The 21,233-nt window shown below is 45.7% G+C and overlaps 2 protein-coding genes across 4 annotated transcripts in view; both read right to left on the bottom strand.

Moving 5' to 3' along the window:
- Positions 1 to 9,000, bottom strand: part of LOC125739104 (calcium-dependent secretion activator 2-like) — a 74,613-nt gene extending 65,613 nt beyond the window's left edge. For all 3 annotated transcript variants that reach the window (XM_049008861.1, XM_049008859.1, XM_049008858.1), the window contains exon 1: positions 8,409 to 9,000. In XM_049008861.1, the coding sequence (XP_048864818.1) occupies positions 8,409 to 8,729 (321 nt within the window). In that variant the 5' untranslated portion in view covers positions 8,730 to 9,000. The remainder of the gene's footprint in view (positions 1 to 8,408) is intronic.
- Positions 9,001 to 9,300: 300 nt separating this feature from the next.
- slc13a1 (solute carrier family 13 member 1) lies at positions 9,301 to 17,033 on the bottom strand. The gene is made up of 15 exons (XM_049006859.1): positions 16,901 to 17,033; positions 15,981 to 16,109; positions 15,714 to 15,850; positions 15,170 to 15,357; positions 14,932 to 14,971; positions 14,766 to 14,829; positions 14,313 to 14,470; positions 14,076 to 14,195; positions 13,838 to 13,936; positions 13,483 to 13,584; positions 12,322 to 12,416; positions 11,801 to 11,895; positions 11,360 to 11,521; positions 11,011 to 11,148; positions 9,301 to 10,820 (listed from the first exon to the last, which is right to left on the bottom strand). The coding sequence occupies exons 1-15, from the start codon at positions 16,997 to 16,999 to the stop codon at positions 10,677 to 10,679; spliced, it is 1,770 nt and encodes a 589-aa protein (XP_048862816.1). The 5' UTR covers positions 17,000 to 17,033; the 3' UTR covers positions 9,301 to 10,676.
- Between the last annotated feature and the right edge of the window lie 4,200 nt (positions 17,034 to 21,233).

Consider the following 21,233-nt stretch of genomic DNA (forward strand, 5'->3'; position numbering starts at 1 on the left):
ATTCTGGGGGGGGGGGGGGGGGACCCAACATTGATTGGAGCGGTCAGGTGTAGAGCTGTCAGTTGAAACACAGTCATGTTGCAGATGTGAACTTTTTGAATAATTTTCATCACACAAAATAATTTCATACCACACGGGAGTACTTTGTAGGTCCTTTTATTTGCTTTAAAAAAGTGGAACATTCCACATAGGTTCTTAATTAATCAGCCTTCATTGTGGCCTATGATAAACATGGCTGCCTTTGAACATTCAAGGGCTCCGTGACAAAGCAATCAGCCTTGAAGTTTAATTACATTAAGAGAGCCTGATCAAAGATCCTGACAGCCCGGTTGACACGCGACGTGTCGATATCAAATGGGAAATTATGGCGCAGATTGAGAGGGTGAATGCTGATGTCAAGCACAAGCGGCAGGCTAGAGAAGAGCGGCATTGGGGAATGACAGCCAGAGACCCTTAAGAGCGAAACGCATCGGCCCGACGATGGCGGCGGCTGGCCCGAAGCACCACAGACCCCCCCCCCCCCCCCCCCCCGAGTGAAGTAGATATACAGCAGGCAGCCATTGACCAACCAACGTAAGCAATCCGTCCTACAAAGCTGAGCTGGGCTGGCCATATGGCCTAGCGGGCATTTTCCAAGTTGGACAGTGGGTATGTGGGTGGGCAAAACAAATCACAGGGGACCCACACCCCCCTCAGGTTGGCAACATTCATCGTAGGGGACTGCAAAGTTCAGGACCAATTCTTTATTCCGGTCCAGCCTTACCAATAATCCTTACACAAGTCAAGTTTTATGCAAGACAGGTTTACACGTCCGAGTCGGAGGGGCTTGGATCACCGCAGGGCCCAGCAGTTTTGGGGGGCACCCCAACATGGAAAATAATACACACAGAAGGTGACATTTTGTCAAGGGCCCCAGAATTTGTAGTTACACCCCTGTCAGGACACCATAAAGCAAAAAAACATCAGCTAAATATATACTGGTAAGACATACTGAAGGGCATGTTAAATAAATGAGAAGAAAACATAAAATTTGCTTACAGGCATGTGGCACCTTTTTGCGTCAGCACTTCCATGAACTATTCAGATACGTTTTGCCAGATTTACTTCAGTTGTTTTTTTTTGCAAGTGGGGAGCTGCATGCAGACACTACCAGCAGGTACCAGCACATCGACTGGAGAAAAATTAAATAACTGGCCCAAAATGCTTTAGATTTGACTTATTTCTCAGTCCAGAAATGTTACATTTGAATAATTTTCACTATATTAAATGAAGGATATCACTTTCTCTTTTGCCAACCTGTGCCTTGTTCTTTCAAAAACCACACTGAGATTTTCCACTGAACCGCAGTGCTGAGAAGTACTGCTTAATTTCGACCTCAGTTTTCTCATAGAAACCTACTAAAGATCACACTAAACTAGGTACGGAAAGCTTAAAAAAAAACTACGTTTTCAGGAGATTCATAGCAGAATCTCACAATCAACTGCAGAAATCTGCCATGGAAATGAAAGTGAGGTCCCCACTCGTCAGGTCAGGGGGACCCCAAAGACAACTCAGAAGTTTTGTGTCTTTCTTTGGTATCAAAATAAAACATTCTGCCTTATTAAATGTAACTTGGGCAAATTTGATATTTTTACCTGCAACAGGGCTGCAAATAAGAGAGCTTTAACCAGCACCGGCTTTGTACATCTGCAACATTGAGGAGGAGGGTAACTATCCTACTGCATGTTCCCTACACCAGAAGCACTTCCATGTTAGAAGCAGGTTTCACCTCCAAACCCCAGAAGAGCATGCATCTCTCACACGTTCTCCTCTCGTCGCTGTCAGCCGCCGGCTTCCTCTGTTGTCCTCGGTGACGACACATGACCGTCGGTTCACTAAGACCCGCAGCCATTCGGACACAGTGACTGACAGGCTGTGTAATTAGCCCAGAAGTCTGGGTTTATTAATATCGTTTATTTCTCTTCGAGTCTCAAAGATGTGTCTAAAATTCTTGTTATGTGGCAATCAATAAAAGTCAGACATGTGGTCGGGGGGAGGCAGGCATTTGACCCACTTCTGCTTGAGTTTTAGCAGAATTCAAACAATGATGTTCCTATGGCCCCACCCTTTACCTCCGTGGTTTTTGGAAGAACCTTGGCCAGCCCATCCCCTCCATCCCACAACAGAATTCTCAAGTTCCCCCCCAAAGCCCCCCCACAAGAATATCACCTTCAACCTACCATACCCAAGACTGTGCATCCAAAATAGCATACTTGTTTGCTTATATAGTAGGCAAAATACAGCATGCGACGTGAGCAGTGTGTCCGAAAACTAAGTATGTATGAGACAGTAGGCGAGCGGTACCCGCTTGACATACTACATTCTGCGAAATTCTACAGTGTGACAGCAATGGGGCACGATGCAATCCCACAAGGCTGCTGAGGCCGCAACCTGAGACAAGGATTGTCACTCGCTCAGAAACGTGTCAAGATGGTAGAAGTGCCATCTCTGCACAGATTAAAATAGAAAAAAAACCCACCCAGTTACATAAGTGCACTTGAACATGTATGTTTTTATTGATAGTTTTAAAATGGTTAGAAACTTTCAGGGGTGAAGGGAAATCATTGCTAAACGGGTAATATGCAAGATGACGACTGCGGTACGTCCGAGGACATTCTGTTATCATGCAAACATTCAGTATGTCTTACATTGGCGGTCAGGTGGTACACTTCAGAAAAAAATTTGGGGGACAGTAACGTCCAATCATATCGTACAGATCAGCTCTCATCCAATCACAAGACACTTCAGACCCTGCCTAGTCCAATCAAACCCACCACCCTTCGGTCCCAGCAGCAAGGCAGCATGCGCATGGCTCAAGGATGTACCCGCTACAGCCAAAAGGGGGCGCTGCCTCCCACAGCTATCAATCGAGCCAAAGCCACTGCAAATCCCACTTCATTAAAATAGCCTCGCAATGACATTTTACATGCGGTGACTCAATCAAAATCACCACAGCGTGCTGACTCACCTCCGCAGGCTGAAAGAAGCACTTTTCAGGTCATGTGATTAAAAATGTGTGCAGGTTACACCAGCGTTGATAAGGGAGAGGCAAACCTAAGGCAATGACAGCGTCGACACAGAAACACAGGTCTCCTTCATTAGTCAGTCAGTCTTATCTTTGAGGAGTACTTTTGTAAATTTGGGAAATCTATTACATGAAGAAACGAAAAGCTTAATTTGAAGCAAAAAGGAAAACAGCGACAGGATGATTGCAACACATGCGTGGAAGGGTGACAGATTCCATTAAACGGCCTTTCAGGTGGTAGGAGGATCTCCAGTGTTCCATCAATACGCCACAAGTCATTCAAGCTCGCAGTTCACTTCACGGGGCGCATAGACAACATGAATAATCGAGGCTGACCAGATAATCCATGTCAAGGAGGACCACTTTCAGCTACTTCAGGTTTTACAAATTACTTCTAAACTGAAAGGCTCCTTGGCTTGGCTAGATAGTTCAGTTGACCTGTTTAGACGCTTTGGCGCCCAGGTGCCGGGCTGTTTGGACTGGACACTTCTGTGTAACACTTTCACACTGCACGACAAAAACTGGGACACAGAAAGCTCTTAGGTTAAACTTCACACAATTTCATACGGGACATGTTCAGTGTGACAACACACAGAACCGTGGAAGAAGGCAAGACTAACATCAAACACCTAAGAGGCCTGCAATACTGTAACGCTAAGAGAGCTTATGCATTGTAATCTACAAACAGCAGGACCCTGTGTCACAATGGCATGAAACTTGTAAGCAGTGAATTGACATCCAAGAGAACCAAATGGCTACATTTTTACAGATGGTCTGAAAAGCACTGTGTAGAAATGCATTCTCAGTGACACCAGCTTCCACGATGGGTATTAATAAGGCTTCCTCCCACGCAGCCAGGGAATAGGACCTTACACAGCACATAACCTGTTTTTGTGGGCGTTGTTGTGACGACTGCCCAGGGCTGACTGCCCAGGGACGACCCAAGAGTGAGACACTCATTCTAGGCAGTCTCACAGAAAAGATGACCCCTTAAGTTAGAACGTGCCCTGTGGGACACCAGGAGCCAATTAACCCTTTGAGAGGAATGGGAGAACAGACCTACCGTAGGTGCGAATTTATGAGGTGGATGTTAAGGGTCAGAACACCATCAAACAATGATGACAGACTGGTGGTGTAGCAGGACGACATCATGACCATCAACATCAATTCAGCACACAGTACTTCACAGTGCCAAAGGATCATCTCACCTGCAGGGGCATTTGGCCCCGCCCATCAGTCAGGCATTAGTAAGTTTGATAGGCTTAGCGAATGGGTGCAGAGCCGAATCACGCTGTATCACGATCCAGAGCAGAGCCCCACCTCAGTCACCAGGAACCCTAGCGGTCCCTGTGTGAACCAAAGGAGTTCTGCAAGCATCTTTAAAGCAGCCGATTTGAACCCAGGACCTATAGCAAAGCATATCCAGGCATTTGCTGCATGTGCAAAATCAGATCACGCTCCATGCTGCTGGCTATTGTGTCTCATTTGTGCATCACTATACTAGTGAAAAAGTATTCTTCGCCGCATTCGAATGCGTCACTTATCAACAAGTACTAAATTCGTCACAAATAGCACAATTAGCTAACTTGAATATGTGAAATAATGCTATTCATATAAAATTCAAATTAATGATTTCGTTCCATGAATGATTCATGAACACTGGTGACAAATTGAAGCCTTTAGTGTCCTCTTCAACCAGCGCCAATTGAAAGACATTATAAATCCTGCATTAAGAGATTTGGTACAGCAAGCATTTGGGGGGGGGGGGGGGGGGGGAAGCTTGCTCTTCAGCCGACAGCTTGATCACCTCTAATTAAGAGCAGAGCTGCGGCACAGCCAGGCCTGGGCCTGGGGGGGGTCACAGGGGCCAGGGATGAGAGCCCAAAGTCACATGATTTCATGGGTAAAATTCAGGAGCTACCACAAGTGTTAAACTGAAACGCTGATGAAAATCCAGCTAAGGGTGAAAACTGCATGTCGCTTCCGTGCGAGGAAATCTGATATCTGGATGTACAAGGCGAAGGAAAGCAGCTGAACTGCTGGGACAGACACGGCCAAGTCGGTTAGCGTGCTCTACTGCAGATTTCACACAGCTTCAGCTGCAACCGGGATTCACCCCCGGCTACAATCCTGTCTCTCATATATCCCGGACAACCCACACGCCTGATTATTACGGGCACAGAAACCACCGGAACACCCCACCATCCTTTCGCAACCTGTCCACGGAGCCAGGACGTTCTGTCATGCCGGCTCCCCGTTTGACCGGATTATTCACCGCGAGGGAGGCAAAGCTCAGCGCCGTCGAGATGACTGTGCATCTCGGAGGAAGTGACAAGCAAGCAGCTCGACGTGACAGAAGAATAGGAGACGTCCCTCAGGCAGGAGCGAGCGAACGCCACCCCAGCTGGAGCTACAGACAGGAAGAGGAAGCGTTCAGATAAAGGACTGTCACAGGCAGCAGAATTAATAACCCAGCAATACAGCAACTATTGTGCAGAACAAAGTGTGTGGGACATCCCTCCCCGACCAGGTTCTATGGTTCCCCGGCATCCGAAAGCTAAACAAAGAGGACACGCGGTCCTGCTGGGGTTCCTGGAAGATGGGAGGTAGATCCTGTCAATGCTTTTCCTTTTCTGACTGTTTAAGTGAGTTTACAACCTGAATGAGGCTGAATGGGGAGATCAGGTAAGCTGCCCCCATGAAGGACAAAAACACACACACACACACACACACACACACACACACACACACACACACACACACACACACACACACACACACACACACACACACACACACACACACACATACACACACACACACACACAAAATGCGTGCTGCCCACGCCACTTCTACGGGCATTCTCGTGTGTGGCAGAGAGGATGTCATGCCATATCGGGATCTGGCTGCCAACCTATGGAAAAGTGCTGTTTGCGTCAGGATTTGGCTGTCACGCGCCTCCCTGTGGTCATCCCCTTTCCTTAAGTCAGTTCAGAGCACAGCGGGGCAGTTTTTTTTCCCAACAGCATTAAAAAAAAGGTAAAGAGACACTCCTCCTTCAGCGATCAGTTCTAGGGGACCGGAAGTGCAGTTGGCACATGGCAGAGAGCAGAGTTACCATCCTGACCGACCGGAGGACCGATCAGCAGGACGAGGACAGAAAGCAGGCTGGCGTTCTCGGCTTATGGACTTGATGTTCCGGACACTCCAACATGACAGATTGGCCACGGGATACAGGGACAACAGTCACAGAGCGAGATCTCCATCAGGGGACCGAAAAGACTGGGGTTGGAGCAGGCCGATGAGCCTCTCGGTCCTGATGTGAAATCCTCAAAGAATAACGTCTGCTTATTCTGTTGATAGACGTTTGCTAGCCTTTAAATAAATAGGGGGGAGGGGTCATCTGGGGGGAGGGTGGTGTTAGCCTCGCCTGCCATGCGGTGAGAAATTAATTATTGGGGACGAGATTGTCAGCAATGCATCAGACCCCGAGTGAACTGTAATTAAAATGAGGTTTTTAAATATACGATTCATTATGCTTAACAGCGATAAGCAATTAAAAGCGCAGAAGGCTATCTACAGAGGCAAGTTCTAATTATGATAATGCAGAGACAATTAATCTGCTGCTTGTATAACTTACTAATCAGCGATAACATCATTGCCGTGTTATTAACCGCACGTGGTAGATATGAGGTTTCTCGTGGCCACGCCCACAATTAAGGAGCTGTCAAAATAAAGCTGGATCGCGCGTCTGGGTATTAAACCTGGGATGGGAGCAAAACAATCAAACAAAGAGGGCGACGTCCAGATCGCTCGGGATGAATGTCAGTCCTAATTACGGCGTTGGGTGTGAATAATCGCTCGATATGTGATCGGCGTCCTCACCTTACAAATCAAGAAAAAATTAAACCGTTTAACTGCACTGCCTTCATTGTAAGGGAACTGGCTAAATGTTATTAAATTCATATTTTCATGCCAAGCTGCCGGTTGCAGTTCTAATAGTTTTGTCACTCTCTGCTACAGCTTATGAAAGTTTGAAAAAATACGGAACCACATGTTTAATTCAAAGCATATAGGATTTAAATTAAGCATATGGGCAACAAAGTCACCCCGCCCAGGAAACCCCATTCCTGGTGGTTTCTGGGCTGAAATGCAGGGAATGTAGAATTGTCTGTGCAGAAAAAAAATAAAAGCACCAGATCAGATAATAATAAAATAATAACAGTAACAATAATAATAATTATTAATGATAAACGGCAGAGATTTTTGAAGCTATTTCACTGTCGTTTGACTAAAGGGGATTCGCTCATAAGACACATAAATGGCAATGGGATTTAAGGGTACTTAAAGGGCCACACAGACATAAACAAATGTGGGAATTAGTAGCAGAGGATGTAGAACCATAACATTTTGAGATTAAGGTTTTTTTGCGGGTAAGATTCGTGGATCTTTTCGTGAAGAAAATGTTCACAACTGGGGCAAAACTTACTGATTCACGCAACAGCCAGACTGAAATATTCACCGTTAGCTTCCCGGAGTTATGCCGAGGCTTATCAGCCAGTGATGCCCCAGCATTTCGGAGGTGTGTATGGGGAGGTCCTGCTTTCACATTCCCAGTTCATTCCTAAACGTATTTTCTAGTAGGAGGGCATGTTTTATGCATTTTCAAAAGAAGTCCTACCTTTCTGCTCTCAGCACACTTTCCCTGAAGTGTTTTAGTGAAGATAAAAAATTAAAAACCACACCGAACCACGAAATCAGAATCACTCCACCAGTACTTCAGTACACGTGACACCAAGACCCAGACCCATGTGTATCAATTCAAGCCAGTTCCCTGGTCTGTGAAGCCGCATAGCAACACTGATCGCGACTGAAAATAAGCGGCCAGGTTGCAGGCTGCAGCCTACAGTTCGGCTGCCGATCTGCATTTAGATGACGCCCGACATGCTGACAGGTTACATCTGGTATTAATACACGGACGACATGACTCGATGTTGCTATATATTACACCAGACAATAAGACAACAAAGACAAAGACAAACAAAATTACAAAAAAGAAGCCACATATATACTGATAGAATAAGTGCATATACACGGCTCAATAGTAAAACACATTTTAAACCATTATTAACCCGAACTGAGAAATTCCAATAATGCTAACAATTACTGCCGTTTTATTTCTGCTGGCGAGTCGCACTATTCACAGTAGCATGGATTTTGCTGTCCGTCAAAGAAATGCAAATAAAAAGGAAAACCCCCGTATAAATAGTAAATAGTTTACACAGCGCCAACGCTTTTGAAGTGGAGAAGAAACAGCCTGTTGAAGTTGCTGCTGGCGGCTCACCTTCGGCTGCCTCCGTGCCATGTCGGTTGGCTGCTTGGCACTGAACGGGTAGGCGATGCACCTCAGCACGAACACGTATATTTGCAAAATGACCCTCCGCTCCGCTTCCTCTTTTTGAAGTTTCTCACGCTGGTTTTTCTCCTTCTCGCCGGGAACGGGGCTGGCGGGTCGCGGTCGAGCCGATCCTGCCGGCTTCCCATCCCGGCTGTCTCGTCCTTGCGCAGACACGGACCTCTGCGGACTTACCGCCGGAGCAGCATCCCGGATCTCCTCTTCTCGACCTTCTTCACCCGATTCCTCGCTGGAGGACGGATCCAGCATAGCCGCCTCTGGTCCACAGTAAGTGCCGCTCACGCAAAGTGAACTGCGCCGAATTCAGATGCGCAATAACTGTGCCAGCTTCTGCCCCCCTTGGTTATTTTTTTTTTCCGGAGGAGCACACCGAGTTTGAGGATAATGTATATTAATCCTCAAAGTGGAGGGAGGAGTTTTATTGCTCCCCGATTTTCCGCTCTCTTTTAGGTCAAACAGTGCAGATTTTGGAGCCGCACAGGTAGGAGACCTGTAGCGTCAAGTGAGATCAACACGTGGGAGGGAGACGCGGTTATATAGAGGAGTCAGTCACTCCTTCCCATTGATCATTTTGATAAGTTTCTGAGATAAAACACTATTTGGAAAAATCCATGCAACATCCAAACTTATTGGATAATGAAACGACAACAAACAAAATATGTCTTTATGTATAACCGGGTATGGACAAAATTACGTGAGTAAATTAACTATTTAAATTAACTACAATGTATTCAAACTATACTACACGTCATGATTAGTTTCATCCTCCGGGTTTTGTATGACCGTCTTACGGCTTTCAAGAACATAAGTGAGGCTCATATTAAAAGTTAGTGAAATCGTTTTATTCTCTTCGTGTTCAGTAATGCGCAGGAGCGTGGGCTGACCGGCATTTGTAATTCGTCATATATACACATGCTTCTGATAAAAGAATAGCCTTTATACATATTGAGTGAAAACACACATTTTCGCTATACAATAATAAATCGATATAACACATACTTCGTTAACATTTAGTACAGTACATATTTTTTTTGGAAACTTCATTCACAGCACCCCACTAGCTATAAGATATTAAGCTATAAATTCATTGAGGAACAGCGCATTCATAGATCATCGGTAGAGTAAAAATCCAGATGAAACATATTACGTGAACCTTTCTGAATAGCAGAATGACTCGGGGCGAAGCGATCCGGCATTTTTGGGCATTAAGAAGTCCATGACGACAGTAATTAATAAATGGGATAACTACAACCACTAGATGGCGCCCTGCCGCTTTTGTAAGGGACCGTCATATTTCGTCTACGTCGAATACAATATTGCCATAATATATCTGGGATCCATACTAATCCTATTACATATTTATTTAGTTTTAAAATTAGATTTTTACATTAACCATTACAAGGTGTTTGATTAGACCTTTCTGCTACCAGCTTCCCGTTTTGGTTTAAAACTGGCTATGAAGACGTACATGCATGCACGCAGGGACGCGCCCCCATCTATGCGGGCCTGCCCGCGCGAAGCTTTTAATGTTGAGGTAGCCTGTAAGATGTCCTCGAGACGCAGTATATCTTCTCGTGTCCCTCAGGGGGACCTGATCAGCAGGTACACAACTCTGTGTTGCATTATCTGCTTACAGCTACACCCAGTAATATTACAGTCCTGAAACATGCGCGCTTTTATTCCATAAAAAGGCAACCCAGCCCCGGGAAAAGGCTCATAACTGCATTGAACTCAAAACCGTATTCCCTTGCTTTTCCTGATGGTAGTCTCTTGGGAAAAGGGGATTTTCTAAACAAAAGCTGGACTATCACCATTATATATTATTGTTATGATACATATGTAACAAAAGTGATTTACATCATTTACAATTTTACACCTTTACCTCTTTTTAGACAGCTGGACACTGTATTGATTCAGGTCAAGGACCCTGCGACACTGTTCCTTCTGAAATTGAAACTGCATCCCTCTCGGCCCCAAGTCTAACTTCTCGACCGCTAGTCCACCTTGGTGGATTTAAGAGGAATTTTGACTGAACTATTAAGTCCAATCACAGATTCTTTAAAAGTGGGGGCTCACTTTTCCTCAAGCCTGGTGAGCATCACAAGAATGTCCCCATCATGAAGGTGCGACAGCAAAACCAGACCACTCAGATAAACATGCGAGGAGTCCGTGGAAATTCAGAGAGTCTGTCGAAGTTCAGACTGCTGTGGAATTTGGGGCACCGGGAACAGGTGCCCAGGAAGGGTAGTTGTTCAAATCATACAGTGGAATTCCCCACGTTGTCACAGCCAGTAAGACCACAAGGACACCAATGATGTTCACACCAAGTCCAGCCTTCACCTGAAATCACATCAGGCAGATGTCACGAACAGCAACATCTGAAACTGGCTGTTAAGCCTATCATTCAGTCCTTATTAAATCCATATCTAAATACAGGGCGAATGATTCCCCTTGACGGGGGCTGAGTAACAGCCAGGGAAATCCAGAGGGGGCTCTCTTACATGGGGGACACGCTTTAGTAAACACTCACCATATCCATGACGGTGATGTGACCGTAGGTGAAGACGATGGCGTTGGGGGGGTTAGATACAGGCAGGAGGAAGGCAAAGGAGGTGCAGAGTGTCGTCGGTATGAGGATGTACAGCGGATTCACCTGGATGGCTTCAGACTGTCAGGCGTAAGAAGAGGATCACATGACTAACACTGGCATCGTGCAATGCTTGCCCCAAGTCTGAGTCAAACTTCCAAATGCAACTAAAATTATCCGGTTTTTAAATACTCCGGAAATTCACAACAGTCACAACAGGGGAAGCTGATTATAGAGCGCTGTCGCTATGGTGTTAATCAGCGTCTTTGCCATGGCGGCGAAGCCGGCGCACCAGAGCAGTGAGGATAGGCAGGAAGATGGTGATGGTGGCCGGGTTACTGGCCACCTCCGTCACGCTGGTGGTGAGGATGCAGGTGATGGTGATGATCAACCAGCTGGGCAGGCTTCCCAGGGGGGTGAGCAGGCCCCCCACCCACGCAGACAGACCGGAGACCTGTCAGAAGCCAAAGCATACTCTGAGGGGCGTGCTGGGGCAGGGCGTGCAGCTCACACACAGCAGCCGACGTCCCTACAGGATGCACACATTTCCCCATGACGTTTATCTTCCTGGGTGTAGATGCGTCCAAAAAAATCCAGAAAATCCACCAGGAAAGCAAAGATAAACATCTTTGCCTTTATTTGACATCGCATGGAGAGATGAACTACTGCAGGATCTCGTTCTGTTTCTGTGACACTAAGGTAGTTAGTGTCCTGGGCAAAGGTGAGACAGTACCTTGGTGCCTTCAGCAAGAGCAAAACCTCCGCCGACTAGGATGCCAATTTCCCACGGCATGCAGGACTGGAACTCCTTCCATGAAATGAGGGTCTCTGCATGAGAAGAACAAGAAACTGATGATGTACCTTATGGCTGCATTACAGCCCATAAGCACTGGCAGCTGTAGCTCTCAGGTGGAGTAAGAAACTTTCCTATCAATCCTCCACTGCATTTACTGGAATTTGTTCACCAGTGGTGTTCAGGGAGGGACAGAGTCCTCCATCAAAAACTGGAAACCCCCCAGTTCTACACTATACTTAGAGTAGAAGGACCCTTCACAGTGCAATGCACAGTTACCATTTGGGAGGTGCTGTTGTACCTTGATTAAAAAAAAAAAAGCACTTAATTTTTTTTTAATTACCTGCACCATGTAAGTGGTTAAAGGCTGAAAGCTTTGTAAGTCATTCCAGGTAAGCACATCAGCTGAATAACGTAATGGTCAAGAGATATCGGGTTTTTTTTGGAGGGGGAGGTCATACCGAATTTGGGGTGGGTGGGCTTGTGTGCGGGGATGACGTAGAGCATCAGGCCCAGCAGGATGGCCACTGTGGCATCTGTAGCGTAGCCCTCGAAGCTGCAGAGGGGAGAGGGACAGGGGAACATCGGAGATATTAATGCTCTTCAAGGGCTTCTCACGAGACCAAAGTGCAGAGTGTCTACAGGTTTGAGGATTTCCGGATGGGTGGCTGTTTGTGTGCCGTGATGTTGTCACACCATCTCCGACATTAGTGTCGACCATAAGGAGATGCCAGTGAGCCTCCTTGCCAGAATATTAAATGGACTATTTGGGTTTCTGAGAGTGTGCGCCTGTGTGTCACTACCGCTGACATTCTCACACCTTTGGGACTCTCACCCTAAGGAGTCGCGGCTCTCCTCCTCGCGTTACGGTCTGAGCATTTCGTTTGATTTTGTATTCTCTGTCCAAAAATTACCCTTGGCTTCATTTCTCAGTTTACAGTTCTCTGGATTTGCCAACACCTGATCTACTGTTGTTGACCATGATCTTGGATTAATGATTTAGCTTTTGGAATTAAAATCCACGACTGGATCTTACTTCCAAGTTCGTCTCCATGACAGATGTAAGTACAAAAATGGGACAGCTTTGTGATTAACCCCAACATCTCATAAACTAGAAAAGCGATCACTGTGTGCGGTTTGGGTGTCGCGTGTGTGTGGTCTGCTTGCAGTCTGGGTGTGGTCTGTTAATAATAATAACAATAATAAATACTTTATTGATCCCCATGGGGAAATTTGTCTTTACTCCTCCCTCACCTTGCTCTTTGTAGAGTAAGTTGCCTGTTGAGAGCTGCCACCTGTAGCGGCGCCCCGGGAGCTGGGGGTTAAGGGCCTTGCTCACGGACATGCAGACGTGCTGAGGCTGGGTTTGAACCGGCACCCTTCTGATTACAGGCACACAGGCTTAGCCCACTGAACCTGAGCCATCTGAGAGTAGTCTAAATGTGGTATGCGTGCAGTCTATGTAAGGTCTGTGTGTGGTCTGAGTGGACCGTGTGTGGTCTGTGTGTGGTCTGTGTGTGGTCTGTGAGTGGTCTGTGAGTGGTCTGTGAGTGGTCTGTGTGTGGTCTGTGTGTGGTCTGTGTGTGGTCTGTGTGTGGTCTGACAGCTGGCAAGACTCTTACTTTGAGAAGAGTGAAGCCCAGCCTGGCATGAAGCCTGGATTCCTGGTGAACCACAGCAGGACCATCAGCATGAAGATGACCAGCGTTATCATCTCCTGGGGCCTGCAAGCAAGCCGGGTTAAAGCAGATCGTCGCCATGTGACCAAACCTTTCTTTAATCAAAGAAACAGCCCCCTCCACAGAATTCTCTCTGTCTTGTCCTTGCTAAAGGCACTTAACTGGAATTGCTCAGTAAAGACCCAGCTGCTTAAGCAGGTGGACGGTCATATCACACATATATTACACAGCCGCTGGAAAGGATTAGTGCCAAGTGAGATATAAATAGCTGTCATAACTGGCTAGCGGCATCACTGACCTCATGGGTCCCAAGGCGCGGTACTCTTCCTCGATGACTTTGGCTGTCGCTTTCTCCCTCTCCGACTTCTCCTTTCTGCAGTTGAACAGGGACCTGAAGCTGCGGTGTTTAATCACAGGCGGGGGGGGGGGGGGGGGGGTCGGCTTTAATAAGGAGGGTGTGTGGTCTGCACCTGGCTCATTACAGGGCACAGGAAGCCCAGTTCCCGCTGGTTACATGAGAAGAGGGTGATACTCACTCAGACCCCAGGAACATCCAGTGGAGCCAGACCCAGGACAACAGCAGCACGATGATGCTGATGGGGAAGCACATGACGAACCAGTTCCCAAAGTTCACGCAGTTGCATTCTGGGTAATACCTGTCAGGGGTCACAGGTGTGGGTCACGTACTCAAATCTCCAACCGATGCCGAGTCGCCTTCTTTCACTGCTCCAAGCAGCAAACCGCAATCAGAACGTTAGGGTGGGCTAACTCACTGGTTAATCTGCTCAGCAAAGATGAGATTAGTGGAGGTCCCGGTGAGGGTTGTGATCCCTCCAATCGTGGATGCGTAGGCGATACTCAGAGACAGACCCTTGCACATCAAGTGATCTTTTCTGCTCCGGTAGCGGCCCTGTGGCTCGGGGATGGACACCTAAGTGGGAGGAGCAATTGCACATGATCGCCATCATTAGAAAATTTGAAGCCACCACCTGCCAGCACCTCCTTAATCACAAATATCCACACACCCCAGGCTATAATCATGCCAACAATTCAAGCATGTGAGCCTGCTTGCTGCTTTCATTCTCTCTCCCCGGAAGAACACCAAAGGGAATTAAACGGATTGGAATTAATGAATTATTGAGTAAGCATGAAAAGTAGGAGTTAGTATGCGATGTGGCCCAGCAGGTGAGGCGGTCATGCCGGCCTGAAATTCCTGGAAAATGTACCTCAGTGTGTGGAGGGGGCTCCTCTGGAACAGCACACAGGACAGCTTTGGACGTCTCACAGTTACTGAACGACACAGCAGGGGGAGAAAAACACGAGTGGCTTTCAGACTTTTTTTGGAATTAGCGTAACGTTATAATTCGTCGACAAAATCCTGAGAGGTAATACCTCATGATTTCTTTGGTTTGCATCGACTGGTCTTTGACCTCTGTGTGTGAAAAACAGGTAGCTGTTAAATAAATTCGCTTCCCTTTGAAAATCCAAACAAAATGAACATGCCAATGTCTATAACATTTGTAATGTAACAAACGTTTCGCTTGTTGCCTGGGCGGTTTCTCTGTGGAACAGAGCAGCTGAAGCTAATGACCCTGAAGCACCTTGATGTACCCCAAGGGCCTGGCCTCACCCTCCAGCTGGAGCCCTGGGTTGCAGTTGCCCACCAGCTCGTGACGACGTTGCACGGAGACGCGACTCTCGGCTTTGAGAATCTGCTGGATGACGGCCTCTACGATGGGCATAACCATGGCAGCCGTGGACGTGTTGCTCAGCCACATGGACAGGAAGGCTGAGCTGAGCATGAAGCCCAGCATTAACCTGCAAGACAAACTCTGCTCAAGGCAAGCAAGGGGCAGGCTGCTTATCACCAAATTGCTGGGAATGACAGCCTGCTGCCCAGACTATAGGCATTTTATCCATCATCATCACAGATTAAACCATTAATCAGAGTCTGGGAACAAGAGACCATCCTGTCCAATTCTTATCATGTCAGACAAAGTCCTTCCCTTGTTATCTAGTAACAAATTTAATGGGAACGCCAGCCAGATGGAGTATGTCGTTTCTCATTCCTCTCAGGAGCCATGAGGGTTTTGTGGAAGACACCTGTTATTAATGAAACACCGTGGTGCTTCTAGGGGGTCGGAAACAGGTGGACGTGCACAGCTGCTCCTCACCATCCGGGGTTGACCCCGACCAGGATGACCAGCTTCAGGGCGATCCTCTTGTGGAGGTTCCACTTCTCGATGGACGTGGCCAAACACACAACCCCGGTCAAGAGAAGGTGGAAGTCTTTGAAGTAGACTGAAGCCACCTGGACCAAGGAGAACCAAAGGTGTGAATGGACAGCAGTCTGAAGAAAACCACGATGCAAATTCTGCGGTCATGGTTTGTCAGCTGTTACTCAGTGGCTGATTGGCTTCCACTGGACCTGGAGGCTTTACCTCAGATGACTTCATGATGCCAAAGAGTGGGAAGAGGAGAGCAGGAAGCAGGGCGGTGACGGAGATCGGCATGGCCTCCGTCAGCCAGTACACAGCCATGACCAGCAGCGTGAATGCGCATTCTGCCACCTACAGGAAGAGTGTTGAAATTGCAGGTGTGCTTCCAATTTGATACAATGAGGCAATTAAGCTCTCCAAAATGTTCCTTAAACATAAATGCACAATTTCTAGGTTTTTTGGACAGTCGGCCAGAACATATGACTTTCTGATCTTCTGTGACCTTCTGGCCAAGGCAAAAACAGACATAAATATGTATTTTTTTGTTTCATTTTTTTTTAACTCTGTACTAATCTATTTTTGAGAAATTTTATAGTTGTATTATAATCACAAGGTGCATTCAGTAGTAATTCAGTTCCCCTCCTACAAACATGTGATTTAAGTATGTTAGCATTGGAAACAAATGTTCCCAATTAATTTGGAATTATCCCCAACTTTGGAACAAATCCAACAGGCTTAGCTGCCTTTCATTTTAAAGGACTTATGATCATAAAACTCATTTCGGACCACAGAAAGACTTTTTCCACCCATTTTCTCCGGGCCAGCAGATACCACAGATCCGCACATCACACACAGCACCATCGCGTGCCTTAATTGCCTGTCACACCCCTGCATCTTTCTTCACTGTTGCCCTGTTAGATTTGTACAAAAAAAAAAATAAGGAGGGTCCTTCCTCCATCGTTACAGCAACACTGACTGTAAAACACTGACTCCACACCTCCTCTAATCAGCAATTAAACACATAAAGACACTTGGCAAAGAGAGGAATACAGTAAAACCTTTGGCATTTAGCTGCAAACTTAACGGCAAAGCAGACCCCCCCCCCCCCCGGCTGCACGGCAGGCTGGAGAGACCCTCCTCACCTTGTCGTTGATGAGCAGCGGCAGGGGTAGCAGGACCAGAGGAGTCAGGGTGATGATGACGAGGCTGCGGTAGGACCAGACGGCACTCAGGAACCCCATTGTCTCCACGGCAGACGGATACTTTGCCTTGTCCCTGGGACACATTATATACCCCAGATCCGATTAATTTTTCTCCAGACCCTCACCTTTACCCATGAGCACAAAGCCATTATCCAGCCCAGGTTAACTAGAAATGTTTATGATCTTAGAATGTCTTACTGAGCATGCTCAGATGGAGCGAGCCCTTTAGATTAGCACAACACAATCTTACAGCCCTCCTCTAAAACATTGTGTAACTTTGTAGATCCCTTTTCAGTCAACCTTTTCATTAATATTTCAGATATTTCGGTTAAATTTTCAAGCTCGAGGTTACAGCGGGTGCACTATCCTTTCAGGACACCTGCTTCATTTCTTAAAATCTGATCGCACTTTCTCGCCTAACCCTTCAAAAATAAGTGGCCCGAGCGTATGCATGAATCTCCCGTCTCCAGACACGATGTCCCTTTTAACGCCTCACTTTTAATCCCGCTTGTTCTAACTGGCTCTCGATAAATTGCTCCTATGACATAATAATCCCCGATTTCATTGCAATGCGTTGTGGAAGTCTGCGTTTTGGTTGCTGGACGTGGCTAAGCAGCGTTCTGACTTTGTGAGAGGGCATAGCTCGTTTAGATTGGATAATTACAGTCCTGGGAAGATGCTGCCCGGACAGAATTGATGAGATGGTGTAATTTTGAGAGTATTTTTTTAAAAATGAACCTGACCCCATCTTCACTTTGCCTGTCAAGAGTGGAGAATTAAGGAGAAACAACAACTGCGTGAGTCAGATGTTTTTTCAGGAGGATTTCCTTTAGGCCGCTGTGTTCAGGAGAACCGCTCGGCGATAGCGTGTAGCTTGGACTCGCGGTGCTGGAGGGTGTGTCAGGCAAAGCTAAAGACTTAGCATTAGCCGGGTCCATCGGGAGAAGAAAAGATGAGAAGCCTAGAGTGGTGGAAAGGGGGAGTCTTTAAGGTTCAAAGTCTGTGGTTGGGATTGTGTTAAATGGAGTACATTTTACTGTCAGCTAACAGAGTTCAGGGGAGGGCAAACACATTATTAACAACCTCAGAAAACAAGCCAGTTTAATAAAAGCAGAACAGCAGCTTAACAATTTAAAAATTGTCCACAAAAAGTAGGACAGAAAAAAACTAAGAAATACGTCGGGCAATTCTTATTATCAAGAGTCAGTTACTGTTGGCAATAAGCCTGTTAAAACAGTACATCATAAAACTTTATGGCTTTTTGGAAAACTTGTTTTAACACATTGGGGGAAAAGCAATCAGGGTTCCCTTATTATTGAACTGACATTATGTTGTGTTATTTATTTTTATTTTTTAGCATTTAGCATCCAATTAAATCTTGATAGAATTTGAGATAAGACCAAATAATCTTTGCCGGCGTCCTGTAATCACTCATTGTTGTCTTACTCATTGACAATGTGAAGATTTCTTGTTGCCTTTTCTCAGAAATAACAGCAAGTGTCTTCTTAGAAACAAGGAGAGTGTGTGAATGAAGTGGTTAATTAGTACATACATAGAATATAGTTACACTTTCACATGCTTTACTCAAGGGACAGGACCAAGAAGCCTGCTTCCAATTTATACACGAGTATAGCATGGTCAGCCAATCAGTCGTCAGTCAGTCCTCCAGCAAGATAACTCCCCCCGTTGCCTCATCCTGAACATCCTCTAAAAAATTAATTTCCTCAGAAGCTGCGTCATGTGACTCCCAGCCCTCCCGCATTCCAGGTTAAGATGGCGTCCTTCTAGAAAAGTCTCAAATTCCAAACCTGGTTAAATTATGTACTACCTAAACCTAAATACTTAAAATTAAGTTGCGCTTTAGCTATGCGTCATTTCATCTGTGATATTATTTTGTATTTCTCTTTAATCTACATTTACTATATATTAAATATTAAACAAGCACACAAGTTCTGCAGGTTCAGTTGCGCGCCAAGCGCGACGGTAGAACTACCAGCAATTGTGAACCCTAACCATTTATCAGTGAATACGTTACTCAAATGAGCTGGTTAATTTTGATAGGCAATCTTGCATGGTTAAAAATTTTAAATCCAGTCTTTGATGCAATGGCTTGTGAATGGATGTTGTAAATGGTCACGTGCTGTTTTATCAGTAGTGAAAATGTTAATTACATTTACTTGTCTGCAAATACTGTAAAATAAAAATAAAAATTAACATTTAATCTGACAGCTTCATTTGTCTTATCATGACCTGTCAATTAGCAATAATCAAATTTTTATCATCATTTTCAGTATCTTATTTTTCTTTCCAGTTTTTACCACTCTGACAGTCCCTTCTGACAATGTGTGATCCAGACATTTACCTGCTGTAATCATATTATGCAATAAAAACTTTGCATTTCTGTGCTACTAGGTAATAAGTATATCATTCCATTCCAATGATTACAGTGGTTGAGATTTTAGTGCCAAGTGTTTGTTCTGAGAATGATTTTTTTTCAAAGAGGCATGGAGCTTTTGTTCACGACTTCTACGAACCACCGGGGAGTACAGGTGAAGGACAGGCGCAAGTTTGCAGTTTCACATGAATGTGGCTTACTGTGGCTGGACGATGTTATCTGTCCCCGAGGCAGACAGCCCCATACTGTACCTCGCGATTCTGGAAGACCACAATATGGGGGAGAGCTTCTCCTCCATAACCACATCCATCTCGCCGCCATTTCTGCAGGGACCAGCAAGCGAGGACCTGTCCTGACACGCGGCTGAGTTACAGCCATCCCTGCATCAACGACAGTGACACGCCATGCAAACCCATCATTTTACTCTTTAGAAGCATCATAACTCACTCAGATACGTTTTAACATTCCCCTCTTCACTTGTTTCATCCAGCTTTTCTTAAATTCTTCCTTTTCTACTGCGTAAGCTGTGAATAATATGGTATGGTGTTTAATGGGCTTCCTTCTGTAACACAAGGACCATCCATATATCTACCTTTTTCCTTCCCTTGTTCTTTCTTTAGACAGTGCAGTAGCAAATGCTTATGTAGATGTGCCTTTTTATTAAATGATGAATTTTGAATTGACCATTACAATTTAAATAGACTGTCTTACACAGTGTAGGTTAAACTTTTAGGTGACACTGGTGGCTGCCCCCCCCCAGCCACTGGAGGGCATGGGGGGGACAGAGCTTTTGCTTTCCATAATGATATGTATATACAGGGGGATGTCTGAGAAATTATTACAGCCAAATTAAACACTCATCCAGGGGTATCGGAAGGAGCCCAGCACTTTACAGGAGACCTTGAATCTGTAAACTTACAAGTAAAATTGTGTGGGCAAGGTGGAGGCCCAGAAGTTGTAGATACCATTCTGCACAGATCCGCTTGCATGTGACCAGGAGAATGATATGACCTAGACTCATCAACACTGGTATTAATTTGTCAGATATACACATAATAACAAAGACTGAGATAATATGCTTTGTAATTTCTTGATGCTTATGCGATAATCAGCAGCACTTTGGATGCAGAGACAATGCAACAGTGCGACCAGAAGCAGGCAGACTGATGATCACGTCCCGATCACAGACCTACAAACCGGCAGGGTGCTACACGGAAGTGGGGGGGGGGACAGATACAAACAAAACAAACTAACAAAAAAAAAGCCTTTTCATATCCGTTTACCGAGCAGGTTTCACATAGCGCTCATGCTGCACCTGCGATTCGTCAGCGGAAGGGAGAATATGTGTTAATTATTTTGCACCGAATCAACACCTGTAACATTTATTCAAACTGGCACGTCCCCAGAAACACGGCGAATTCTTCTTAAAAGCTCCGGTTTCAAGACCTTGTGACCCACGATGGCACTTCTCTGGGCATCCTGCCCGCGGAAAATAGTTTTTTACATCCTTATTACCACCTTATGTCGTAAGCTAAAAAAGGTCAGAGAGTTGACTGTGTCCCATGCGTGAACAGTATCTCACTGCTGAAACCGGACTGAACTGGTCTTTGATGGCGGCGATATTTCTCTTTTGCGGTGGCGAGGGATACTGTCTGGAGAGATGCCAAGTTAACGCGGAGTATTGGGAGATGCCTGCTTCTCGTCGCCGCACATTTTACATCACTTATATATTTACTTCCAAGGACTTAAACTCGATTCTGCGATTCTGCACAATGGTTTATATATTAAAACATTTAACCATTTATTGGTTAAAACTCTGTTTGAAGGGAATTGTCATAGTTATATCATTAAAGTCCTTCTTTTTTATAGTTGGAAATA

This window comes from Brienomyrus brachyistius, chromosome 3 (assembly GCF_023856365.1).
Source record: "Brienomyrus brachyistius isolate T26 chromosome 3, BBRACH_0.4, whole genome shotgun sequence".
Classification (NCBI taxonomy): domain Eukaryota; kingdom Metazoa; phylum Chordata; class Actinopteri; order Osteoglossiformes; family Mormyridae; genus Brienomyrus; species Brienomyrus brachyistius.

Excerpts from the sequence above, each read along its gene's own strand:
- slc13a1 (XM_049006859.1), bottom strand. The coding sequence starts at position 16,999 with ATGGGGTTCCTGAGTGCCGTCTGGTCCTACCGCAGCCTCGTCATCATC. Across the intron at positions 16,110-16,900 it reads CGCTGCTCATCAACGACAAG|GTGGCAGAATGCGCATTCAC; the intron begins GTGAGGAGGGTC and ends CTCTTCCTGTAG. Across the intron at positions 14,471-14,765 it reads AGCCCCCTCCACACACTGAG|GTGTCCATCCCCGAGCCACA; the intron begins GTACATTTTCCA and ends CCTCCCACTTAG.